This window comes from Pipra filicauda, unplaced genomic scaffold (genome assembly GCF_003945595.2).
Source record: "Pipra filicauda isolate LSUMZ 115617 unplaced genomic scaffold, ASM394559v2 scaffold132_size2486313_pilon, whole genome shotgun sequence".
In the NCBI taxonomy this organism is placed as follows: Eukaryota; Metazoa; Chordata; class Aves; order Passeriformes; family Pipridae; genus Pipra; species Pipra filicauda.
The window spans coordinates 689740-702956 of record NW_024103796.1 but is presented as its reverse complement, the minus strand read 5'-3'; the positions used below and the strand labels follow the sequence as shown (position 1 = coordinate 702956).

The following is a 13217-nucleotide window of genomic DNA, read 5'->3' as shown; positions in this document are numbered from 1 at the left end:
AGGGAGTAAGTGGAGTTGCTCTACTACCAAATAGATTTTTAAGGTGCTATGACAACAACATATTTGAACAGACTGCTTAACAAAATATGCTGCACTAAAAAAAATCATGAACACCATTTTTATTTCACTTCAAAAGAAAAATGAGATAATATTGACGAAATTAACAGATATAGATTCAGAAGACTTCAGATCTAACCTAAATTCCACTATTGAGATGCTGGTTTTAGTCAAGTTAAAGCTAAGCTTTTATAACAAAGTATTGGATATTTCAGGCCAGTTCTTCAAAGGCATCCCATTTAGCTGCAATGGCAAAAGCAACAGAAAATCTAAGCACTCTTGAATCAGATCTCCTCAGACTGACAGAGCCAGGTGGGTGTAGTATTGACACACTTCTTACGTTTTTCTATGGAGTTTTCTATGCTTTATTTGTAAAAAATATTTACCTAAGAAATACTTCTATTTTTTATCTCTTTCATGATAAATCAACCAAAATAATAAAATAATGGCAGTGATCTTATTTATACCTGGTAGTGATGTGTGTAATGACCTTTAATCATATTTTTCATAATTTTCACCAGAACACTCATTTCTACTTTCAAAGGAACGTTCATTTGTGGTTATTCTGCAAATATGTATGTTCTCCCAGTCTGTGTAAATCAGGTTCCATGTTATTTAGGCTTGCTCTATCTTTCTAAATCAGAAAATGCAGTGGCAAAGACCACTGTACATTTATAGCATGTCTTAGTACTCTACCAGTGCTAGTAGCAATGACCACTGCAGGAAATTTTACGAGAGAAAACACTTCCTGAAGAAAGTTCCCAGAAACTGTCCTTTTTGTGAAGGAATTGCATGTATACTAGCATATAACTACCTTTTAACTCCGGAATGAGTATATCAACTTTGAAATATCTTAGAATCTGGATTAAGCATAAGAATTTTCATGCTAATAATTCTGCCAAAGTTAGATGAATTAATAAGTAGGAATAATAAAGAAAATTTGGTTAGAACTTAAGAGCCACTCAGAGCCACTACTGATTTTTTTCCATTATATTTGCATGACATCTTGTACTCCTTGGAGCCTAGATAGAACTGGAGAATAATTTAGCTGAGAAGGGATTTCTGGAAGGTATTTATTCCAATCCCTTTGTCAAAAGAGGTACAATTAGATCAGGTTGCTTTTGGACTTGTCAAGTTTTGAATCTCTCTGAAGAAAGATATTTTGCAACCTTTATGGACAACCTGTTTCTATAGTTGACCACCCTTATGGGTTTAAAGGTCTTTCTTTATATCTGTTTGGATCTGTCTGATTTCCAGCTTGTTTCTATTGTATGTTTTGCTACCAGTGAGGATAGTCTGTCTCCACATTCTATATTTTTCCCATTAGGTAGGTGTAGACTGCTCTAAGCCTTCCCTTCTTAAGACTGAATAAATCGAATTCCCTCAGCCTCGTCTTGCTTTGTTGTGCACTGTAGCTCCTTATCATCTTGGTTGTCCTTCACTGGACTTCCTCTGGCATGTCAGTTCTTGTACTACAGTGTCCAAAACCAAACACAGTAATCTGGATGTGGTATGACAAGTGCTGAATAGAGGGGAAGTCATTTCCCTTGACTCACTGGCTGTGCTGTTTCTAGTATAGCCCAGTATGCAACTGGCCTTTACTGCAAGACCACACTGATGGCTCATGTTCTAGTTATCGTCCATCTCTGTATATGCATTCGTCTCAGAAGAGAAAGCATAAAGAGCAATGCAAAAATTCCATTCATCAGTGTAGTGATCTTTCATTTTTGCTGCTGACATTGATGCCTGCATTCCTGCAGAACAAGTTACAGAATGAAAGAATTCTGTTAGTTTTACATTGATTACTTAAAAAATGTTGTTCCATTGTTACTTAATAGAAAGTTAAATTAATGGACTGATCAGTTAGAAAAGAACACATTTTCAGTAGTTGGCAAATACTTGATCTCTGAAGTCTGCTCTGTTGCTGAAATAGTGTATTTGTCAATAAGTTTCAGGATACAAATTGAGAAGAAGCCTTTTGCTGAGGCCAAGCAGAGCTTACAGCTGTCCTTACAAATATGTTTTAGGACAATGTGGACACCTGTAAGGCATGCTGCTAAAAATATTTTGGAAAAAAACTTGTCATGGGAAATTGTTAAAAGTGGAACCAACACAATCTACAAGAAAAATGGAAAAGAGCTGCATCTGCCTTTTTCAAAAGAAGTGAAAACCAAAATGTTTCATACACAGTACAATTTAAATTCTGGAATTTCAAATCTTTTTCCATTTAAACATTTTTGGAAGGTATTATTCTTTGTGAAAATGCTTATTTGAAGCAATATATTTTTGAACTTGTCAAATAAGAGCGAGTACTAACAAACGGTGTGAATTGTCCTAAGAAGAAAATTTTTAAAAGTCTGCTTTCCTGGTGGCTGTCCTATTTGATTGGACATTATTTGCATTCAACAGACTTAAACTGACTGCTATCACTGGAAGGTGTAGCTATTGATCCGTTATTACAACTTGTTCCAGAGAGTACTTTTAACCTCGCTTTTTTCAGGGACTTGCTGCATTGATCTTTTTCAACCACAGGACTTGCCTAAGCACAAAATATGAAGGTCATGTTTCTTTATCAAGGCAAAATAACAAATAGCACATGTAACATTGTTCTGGTGCTCATCAGCTGATAATGCAGTTGCATTTACCTCTCAGAAGCTTGAATCCAAGTTATTGTCCTATGTATTATATATACTAATTATATCTATATATTGTATATATTATTTACATTTATATATATAAAATATATAATATAATATAAACACTTTTGTAGACATATATTTATGTAAATATTTAGATTAAGAAAAAAAATCCTTTCCCTACATATGCTATCCATATGAGGAGCATGTATGTAAGTACCGGTCACTAGTAGCATCTTGTGATCAGTTCATGCTGTATAGCCTTAAATACATTTTTTGACCTGTCCTTTCTGCACATTATCCTCTACATATGATTTACATGGATCTTTGTTAGACCTCTGGTGAACTCCAGACATTCTCCTTATTAGTCTAGTAGCTGGAAGTTCATCAGTCTTATCTGTAAGCTCTTCATTATTTAAGTTGCATAGCTACTTCTGTTAGAAGAAAAAAGCAAGCATTTGAATTTCTCACTGGATGACAGTGAGAGATTTAAAAGCAAACTCTGTGCTAAAGAAGAATTTTTCTAGTCTTCAGTTACGGTTCCTGGTAGAGTTTCTATTGCACAGTATCACTGCTTATCATAACAGTTTTGATTTGGTTATTGATCTAGCTCGTGGATCAGAGCTTACAGGAAAGGAATATCCTTTGTTCCTCTACCCTGTAATTTCATGTTGGAAATCAGATCGCGCTTATCGAGAAGGTAGGATAATTGGTGTTTATTTTAATTGTAAAGGCTTCTTTACTTTAGAAAGTTGTCAGTAAAACTGTCTTGTTTTTGCTTGAAATAAGCTCTTGGAAATGTTATCTTCATTTGGTTCTCAAAGAAACAAAATGAAGTGAAACATAACCTATAAGAAGTTCTTAATATAGTCACATATAGAAGTGTATGCAACAAATCATTTTGGATGTTGAGGCTAAGTATATAAAATACTAATATTTTAAATTGAATGATGTTTATTTTCTAGTAACTTTAGAAATGAGCTAATTTAAAAAAAAATAAAATAGCGCCAAGTTTTTTAAAGATTCTGTTTGTATGAAACGTTCTTTTTAAATTGGGGTATCACATTTCCACATTTAATTATTTTACTGGAAGAGGAATTCACATAAGTCTCTGTCCCTAGAAAGCTTGTCATTCTAAGAGTGTAAATAGACTGAGCTTGTGAGTCTGGATTCCCAACAAGAGGAAGTACTTAACAATTGCTATTGTGTATCTCTGATTTCAGTATCAGTATGACTTTTCTTCATAAGCATGCAACATGATATAAATATGTGCTTTAAGACTTACATAGCTGTACTTGTAGCTGAATTCAGAATCCTTTTACAGCATAAATACAAAACCTGTGTTATCTGTCACTTTATTGCAGTGATTAAATTCAGAAACCAATCACGTTTTCTTGAGTTCTTTGTTCAACTTTTGCAAAAAGTTCTGAATGAAGAGAAGTTTCAATGCGTTCTGGAATGGGCAGACAATGTGCAAGATTACTTGAAAAGGTAGATCTCTGTTATAGTGGTAGCAAAAAACTACTACTTATGTTCACCAGAGTCAGTTACAGCAGCAATTATAAGTTATACCTGGTCGAAGACCCATCTGTAGTAATTTCCATGACTTCTAGTCTGCAGAAGTTCCGTGAACACAGAGGATTATATAGCTACAGTAAATACTGTGTTGTGACCTGACTATACATAGAGACATAATATTATGGGCATTTGCCATTAGAAGAGTATGCTGAGTTAAATCAAAAACAAACTGATCAGGGCCTACCTATAGGGTCACAAAAAAAATTCTATACAGAAAAGTGGAACCAAATTGTAGGTACTCACTTGAAAGGATCCCAAAGAAGTTCAACTTTTTTAGAAGTGCACCCTGGTATTTCTAAAATCTGAATGGAAAATAATCAACAAAAAGGAGATATATATTTTAGGGAACAGGAATTGCTGTTAAAAGGCAACTTTTGCTGCAAAACAATTGGACAAGAAGAAGTTCTTTGCAGAATTCTGTAGTCTAATTTGGGTAGTGAAGGAAACTGTTTTGTTTTACTAGGAGTTAGGAAGGTGAGAGAGTTGTTACTTACAAATTCAGATTTCTGTAATAAACCTTGAAGGTGAGCACTTCCTATTTTCTGAAAGGAAGGAAGGAAAGAAAGTCTACTGATTTTAAAACTGCCAATGAAATAGGAATTGCATGTGCTCTTTATGTTCCCAAAGATAGGAGTTTAACATGATGGAAGGAGTTTAACATGATGATTATAATGATGATGCTGATTTTAACAATATTTTTTGTCAGGAGGAATGACATCATTCTATGTAGTAATGGAATTTCAACACAGGAAGCAAGTTCTCTCCCTCTGCAAGAAGGCAAACGCACTACAGGAGCTGAGAAAGTGAGTTTTATTTTTAAGGAGTCGTGTGTTTTTCCTGGGCAGCAATTAGCACAAAAATAAATTTCTAAAAATCGTCTCATAAAAACCTCAACGAGAGACATGCAGAATTGCTAAAATTTGGGATACAAACTCTAGTCCTCAGCTCACCTCTGGATTCCTAAAACCAGGAAGAAAAGTTGGCATGAGATTTGTCTGAAAGACCGATTGTGAGAATTTGAGATGAGTCAGAGTAATGCATTAAAAAATCAATGGAAACTTTCCTTTCCTCACCTCCCTTTAAAAACCCATAATATTAATAGGAAATGCCTTGGGTACCCTCACATGAAGAAAAGGAGATCAGCTCAGGCCTTTTTGTACAATATATTGTGCATAAACTTTTTCATGAATAGTTGTTCATGGTTAACTCCTTGTGCAGATATTCTAGTTGCACTGTAAAGACTTTTTGTTCAGAATTATTTTAAAATAAATTATTGTTTTTATTGGAAGGTAAGAATAATCTTAATGGATTTGTATTGTTTTGGAGGAAGAGTTTTCTTCCCACCTAGTAATGTTGTAGTGCTGGTAGCATCTGAGATATATTAGGGAAAGGATTTTTCTGTCTTAGTTTTTGCACTACAAAGTTTCAATATTTATAATAATAAATAATAATAATTTATAAGATTAGGAAAAGAAATATCATTATTTTTGTGATGAAAATACTGGTATATGAAAGTAAATATTTGAGGACCTGGCTGGCTTCTTAGTGTCAGGTGTTTGACATGTACTTTCCAGAAAAATTGTGAAGCTCTCTGCAGTTTTTAAGTATTCATTTTGCAGTCTTATTTTGACAACCAGTTCCAGATTTTTTTTTTAATGTTCTTTTCTGTTCCCGTGTAAGCCAAACTGCTGTATGCCTCAAATAATTCATAACGTAGGTATAAATAAGTATTTAAAATACATTTAAGATTTTCATGGAAGATTTTTTTTAAAGAGAATGCCTTCTTTCTTTAAAGAAACCAAGGGCATCAAAGGCATCACCTTCGAAGAAATCAACTGCTAAAAAAGAACAGACTCTTAGAGAGTTTTTAAAGAAACAGCCAGATATAATGAGTTCTCCAGAAGCACAAAGGTAAATGAACAGTTGTCAGGTTCATATACAGAAAAAAATTATTTTGACTGAAATTTATTTTACAATTGTGTATTTAATTTTTTTTATATCAAAGGGATGAATTTCTGCACAGTCCTCTAACTTTTCTGCTTTAGTTTAGAATAAAATTGGCTTCCTCTCAAGAAAACAGAATCTCTCATTTCTGTTTCAGAAAATAATTGTTGAAGATTTTCAAGTCTTTGTATTAATAATTAAAGATTGTATTTCATTTGTGTTAGCATATTGATTTAACAAGGTGGAAGAGTTATGTTAATCTACGTATTATAATGCTTTTCAAACTGTGTTGGGGAGCTTACCTGACACAAATCTAATAAAAAATGTTTATTATTTCCTGATGTTCAGGTAGTTTCAGAATGATTTCATCCTTGTGCTAGTCTTTTTGGACTATCTGTTCTGTAGCTCTCAGAAAACTTTTTCTTGATAAAAACAAATCTATATTCACTCACCTCTTTTTTTGGCAGGTACTTGTATATGTTAATAATAACACTACCTTCTGACCTAAAAGAATATGTAGTATTCATTTCCTGGTGTTTTGGTCACTTATGCTTCCAGCAATTAGCAAGTAGAAAACTGTAAATATTTGCACATAAGTAATCATGTCATTTATTCTGAAATTGTTTTAAATAACCTAAAAAAGTCTTACATATAATCTTCTAAATATTCACCCAAACCATCCATTTTTTTTCCTCCTTGACAGAAAAAACTCCACCTTGCTTAAAATGATTTTCATGGCTTTCAGCGGAAGTGGAGACGTTAAACTTATCCTGGGTTTTTTGCTTTTTCAGCCACTCTTTTGTATCTTACATAATAGTAGTACCGTATAATATGATCATAATTCTATACAGTATACTATTCTGCCCACATTTTAAAGACGGAAAACAGACAGAAAAAATAATTTAGTTTATTAAAAAAAAAAGAAAAAATGACATTTGGTTTGCGTATAGCAATGTACACATGCGAGGAAATACAGAATTGTTTGATCTGGCAGAGAAATGTATAAAAAACTATGGCTGGAAATTAAAGCCAGGCATCTAAATCTGAAATAGTTTGTTTTCTTCACAGTGAGGATGATTAGCTACCAAAGCAAAGCAATAAAAAGAATTATCCAAATTCATAGTGTAATAGTAGACCCTCCATCTCCTGAACAGACTGTGTGAAGCACATTGTATTTGCTGTAATACTGTTTGGATGATTCAGGCACAAATAACTTCAAACACAGAACTAAACTTTCTTAAGTACTAAGGTAAATATCATGGAAGTTGGTAAAATATAAAATGGGATGTAATGTGTATTAAGTGCACTTAGAGAGGGAAAACATAATTGCTTTTCTTGACTAAAGCAAAAATCTTTTCATTAGAAATGTCACATACTTCGGAGTTAATGTAAGTCTGTGGATATGCAATGGTATACTTTTGTGTATCTTTACCATAATTTTCTTTTCTACAGCTTCAGGAAAACACAGTTTCATTTTTTGCTACTTCATATGTTTTGGTTAGGAAAGGCAAGGAAAAGTTGCAAAAAGCAGCTCAACAGACTTTAGTGGTACTGCTGGGTGATTACATAAAGCGAAGAAGGTTTCGTCACATGTGTCTTGAAGAGATGCCCTGGAAGTCCCAGATGAATATCTATCTAGCAGTTGCACACTACCACTTATTTAAAAAGAACCTGGAAGAGCAATATAATATTGGAATTTGTGGTTCACAGCATCTGGAGAGGTATATCTTACTGCAATATCAGTGATTGCTACTAATATAGATTATTGGGTTATTGCTGTTAATGCAGGTAGATCTGAATGACAATGTCATCAGTCAGTCTGTCATATGAACAGTTCCACTTCCAAATACAAATTGATTTGCTATGTAACAAGTTTTGCTTTCCATCATGTAGACATCATGCATATTTTTGGTTACTCACTTGTTTGGTCAGATGACAGCTTTGAAATATGTTATCTGTGTTGTTTTTTGGTTCCTTATAACTTTTGGCTGTCATTCATTATTTCTGATTCCTGAAGCTGTAGGAAAGTAATCACTTCTGAGAAACTGAATTTGTGTATTCTGAATTCTTTTTGTTATTGTGTCTGGGGTTTTTTTTGTGCTTTCTTCTCTTTCTCCCATTCTACAGTTACAATATTTTGGATCCAGAGATATTCTCACTAAACAATTCTGGCACTGTGATGGTGAGAGAAGCCACAGAGAGTAACGTGAGAAAACCAACTCCTCCTCTCCTTGAAAAGTTGGAAACGACCGAAAACCAAACTGGTAAGAACTTTTATTGGGCACACAACTGAAATCCATTTCAACTTAACTTTTCCTCTCTCTTAAATTCTGTCTTGACCTCCATCATTAGTTCTCCACATCACCTCTGGAAAAACAGTTACGCCAAGTTAAGAGAAGACATTTCTAGAATTCATTTGTCCTCTGTACTTTTTTGGCATACCTAGTATAACAAGTATATGAGGCATATCTAATAATTGTGAGCATTTTTTACTGTATTTGATAAATATGTTACATTTTATCAAGTAGTTATTCTTTATCCTATACTTTAGTAAAAAGTTTATAACTACCTAGAGCTATTACTTTGATAATATTCCAGATTATTCTGAATGCATTGACAATTTGTTTCTGTTTCTGAGGTTTCTAACTGATCTGTAGTTTCCTTTACATTTCCTAGCAGGTCAGTAATTTCCTGGTTCATTCTGTAAGTCATTCTTAAAATTATAGACCGAAGTTTATTATTATCTTTCAAGTTTTAAGTAGAATTTAGTTTTCCTTCTCTACTACGTACTCTCCAGTATTTTCTGTGTCAAGAAGCTACCTCAGGACCAATTTTTTATTTTCTACCACTTTCACTTCAATTCTCTGTCTTTCACATTCTACTGTTTTATTATTCCAGCTATTATCAATTATGTCCTGTGAGATTTCAACAGAAGGCAAAAGGTTCCTGTTTGTGGGTAACTGTGAAATGCAGGACCTTGATTTCCTCAGATGTTAGTGATAACATGCAAGTCAACACAAAGTATTCTGCCTAGGCTCCATAAATTCAAAAAGAAATCACAAGCCTCGTCTTTTCAATAGCACTTCAGGGACACATTGTGCCAGAGCTGTACAGATCAAAATTCTCCTGTCATTCCATGTGGGACTTCCTTAAGTAGAATCAACTGTCCTCTTTGCCTTTTCCAAGGAGGTATGGCGAAACCTAGGACTTGAATTCACTGGTTCTCTTTGCAACAGCTTACTTTTAGTTAAACAGTTTTATCTTGATGCTTACAAGTCACTAAAAGTTGCTGAAACCTGATAAAAGTCCTGTTTGCTATCTCCTAGCCTTTGCAACAATTCTGAATAAAAAGAATTACATAAAGTGTGTAGTTTGCCATATAGTTCAAATACTACATAGCTTGAAATTAGCTTCTGCCTGAACCTATAGTTCAAGTATTATTGTATTCCAGAACCATGAACTTTTGTGTTTCTCCTTGGGGGATATTTGGTATGAGTAAAATAATGAAGCAATTATACACATACCCGAGAACTTGTCAGAAATCTTCCTTTTTTCCTAATGACTTCTTTTAAGAGACCTCTGTTTCAGAGAGATTCTTGGGAGCTTGCCAAGTGATTTCTTGCCTAAAACTTAACTTCTGTGAGGGTCATGTTTTGGCTTTGAGGCTGAAAACTATTTGGTACCTGTTACTATTTTGCTCGAACTTATTTTCCTCCCTGCTTCTCCCAATGCTTAAGTAAAAGCATCTTATATTTTAAATATCATAACCTTACAAATATGATAACCTTAACATTGGCATTTCGTACCATTTAAGTATTTAGCTGCCACAGGAAAATCCTAGCTGATTGATTTTTTAAAAAATTATTTTTTATGGTTTTTTTGAGAACTTTAACTAATTTTTAACCAGTGAACTTTTACTTTTCAGATACAGATAAGTCTTCTAAGCGCAGAATTAAACAGAGTCGAACTCCTCAAACTCAAACAACAAAAGAAGAGCAGGACCAGTTTCTGTCAAATACCACTTTATTGAAGCATTTTACAGAAATCTTCTTGCATTTAAGAAGAGCAGTGGTAAGATATGATTTCTTATTAAAATTATTAATTGTTATTTATTTATATATTGTAACTTTGCATTACAATACTTACTACTTTCTACATTAAAAAAACAAACTTCAGAAACTTCAAAAAAAATTTCACTGGGTAGAAGCAATGATTTCACATCTTCTGAAAAATGTCTGAGTACAATGTACAAAATGTCAGACATATCATCAGTCATAACGTATATTTCTATAAAACATAAAATAATTTAATGTAATTGTTCTAATTTTCATTTCATCTTCATAACTTTCCTTCTCATGTTTGTTAAATTTTCTGAAAATACTTGCGGACTTACCTTTCCCTTTACAGGTCCTAGTGAATGTCACACTGTAAACAGAAGAACCAGTGATTGAAAGGAAATGCAGACTAACTACTCTTCTAAACCCAAATAAAAATACACGTATAGGTGGTGTGAATTAATTTTTATTTCTTGTTCTCACACCAAAACCAACAATTAAATTCAATTATAAATTAGTCCTCCTATGAAAATTTAAAAATTAAGGTTCTATAACGCTTAGACTGTAATTCTGAAAGATTACTTATGCCTAAGTTTTGCAATAAAAGAATGAAGCTTTTAATTTCTGCGTTGCAAAAGTATAATTATATTTTGTTTATTATATTTTAATTACATAGATTCTTGCTCACCGTGGTGGCCACTGGACATTGCTTCAAAATGCTTGTCGAGAACTTTGGAACTATACTCAAGAATTACAATTGATTGCTAACCATTCACATTCCCATAGGGATACATTTCCTATTACCTGGGGTTTTCTTAGGAACACCATCTGGTTGCCATTTTATTTGGCATCAGACATGATGATTGATATGATAACTGAACTACAAGCAAGCAGTTCTCTTAAGGTAGAAATTGGTTTTATTAAACCAATATACTCTTTATTATTACATCTTTACTAGAAGTAGTTTTCTCTTTCTTCCATTATATTCTGCAATATATATCCAAGTTATTCTCTGTAACAAGTTTTTTAGCTGATTACAGTTTTTTCTAATTTTTGTAATTGATTTGTCCACATTTGAAAGTAACAGGTAGAATAACGTTTTTTCCCTGTAGATTGTGGAACCTGAGGGAGACTTCTGCATTCCCAGTTGTTTAGGAGGTATTATGGATGAGAATGGTGGTTCGAATCTTCATCCACAGCCTCCCCTGGATGATGTGAATGTGGTTGACTTGAAATGGATATGTAATCTGATTCTTAAAACGATAGAATTGTTATATCAAATGAAGAAGTGGGAAGCACTGGTACACATAACTGTTCAATTTAATATATTTACACAGTAAGTTACACCAGCTCCAATAAAAACTAAAAAACTAACACTGTGTAGTTCAATATACAATTATTTTGCTTAATTACTATAATTTGCTTTTTTTTCCAGTGAGAGATACACAGAGCAAGTGAGTCCATTGCTGGTGTATGCTCAGAGGCAGCTGCTGGAAAGGATACAGCAAACCAGTGGCCCAGACAGCCATGAATCTCATTTCATACAATACCTGTCTGATACTGCACATAAGGTGAAACATAGATTTCTTTTGGGGGCACTGACTCATAATGTGAACTAAATATGGAGAAGCACTTTCGCTAGTTAGATTAATATGTTTTCTCATAATGTTCCCAAATAGTCAATTATAATAAATTAATGAACATAATTGATTGCAGTGCATGAAAAGGCTTGTATTACATGATTGCAAGAGAAGCAGATGACCCAAGGAACACTTTTTCCATGCAATACGTACACATTCCATATTATAAGCCTAAATCTAATTTCATGTTAGTTTTTAATGCCACTCTTTTAACCTGAAAACGTTTATGTGGCTATTGTGCAATCTTTGTGATTAATTAAAATTAAATACAAGGATTGCTGTATTTCTGCATTGAAACACTGCTCCTAAAGAACAAAGCTAGTAAAATTGAGTTAGCCCAAACACCGACAATGCCAATAAAAAACTTGAAAAATCTTGATCACCAACAAAAAATCCCCTAGGATGCTCAGCAAGTACCTCTCATTAAAAACCACGGCTCTATATATTTAACAGTGACACTTGGAAATTTTTCATCAAATTACCTATTAGAAATTAGGATTTTCCTTTTTATTTTGTTAATGTAAGGTTTATTTCTAAGAAGTTTTGCTGAAGTCAGTCACATTGTGGGTATTTTTAATATGTTTCTATTACTAATATAAAGACAGGACTTGAAGCAGAGGTGGGGAAAGTGGCATTTGGAATACCAAAGAGATTTGTTCTGAACATGAACATGGGGTTCAGGAGCCACTGTCTTTTGTAGAGACAGAACACTGGTGCCCAGGGCTTGTAGGGACTCTGAAGTCACTCCTGGCTCATGAAAGGCAGCTGAGGTGTGCTCTGTCTTATCTTTCTGTCAGCTGTTTCCTGCTGACTTCTTTCAGGCCCTGCTATTCAGAGCATAGTCCTGTGTCTAAAAAAGGGCACCATGGCAAACCACCACATACTGCTGATAACTGAGCATTTTGGAAAAGTAATCATAGTTTTGAAAGACAGCTTACAGAATAAAGACTGGTTTTGGTTAATAGTAATAAGTATTGTTCAAAAAAGACATTATCGAGTTGGAGATTTGGAGGTTATGGCTACATTTTGTAGTGCAGGGCCATTCAGAGAGTCTAGAAATAGTCCTGAATCGGTTCTTCTGCTTCTGAAGTGATGTAACTACATTAGCAAAATAAAAAGTCTCTTCTAGATTAGTCCTTTATGGAAGTGTGGAGGTTTGCTTCTTTGACAGGATTAGACTGCTTTTGTTACTTGCTTAGAGGTATTTTGTATATCCCTATGCAGCATTGCATTGTGTTTTACAGACAACATGCCCTTTAGGCATATTTACAGTGACAGGTCCTGTGCAATCATGCATTCGTCTGAAG

At 33.8% G+C, this 13217-nt stretch overlaps 1 protein-coding gene across 4 annotated transcripts in view; it reads left to right on the top strand.

Moving 5' to 3' along the window:
- CFAP54 (cilia and flagella associated protein 54) overlaps positions 1-13217 on the top strand; it is a 108178-nt gene that overhangs the window by 46566 nt on the left and 48395 nt on the right. For all 4 annotated transcript variants that reach the window (XM_027732276.2, XM_039378218.1, XM_027732275.2 and 1 more), the window contains exons 29-39: positions 273-369; positions 3304-3393; positions 4058-4184; positions 4978-5074; positions 6067-6182; positions 7718-7936; positions 8343-8479; positions 10141-10286; positions 10947-11174; positions 11383-11606; positions 11706-11841. In XM_027732276.2, coding sequence (XP_027588077.2) covers positions 273-369; positions 3304-3393; positions 4058-4184; positions 4978-5074; positions 6067-6182; positions 7718-7936; positions 8343-8479; positions 10141-10286; positions 10947-11174; positions 11383-11606; positions 11706-11841 — 1617 coding nt within the window. The remainder of the gene's footprint in view (positions 1-272; positions 370-3303; positions 3394-4057; positions 4185-4977; positions 5075-6066; positions 6183-7717; positions 7937-8342; positions 8480-10140; positions 10287-10946; positions 11175-11382; positions 11607-11705; positions 11842-13217) is intronic.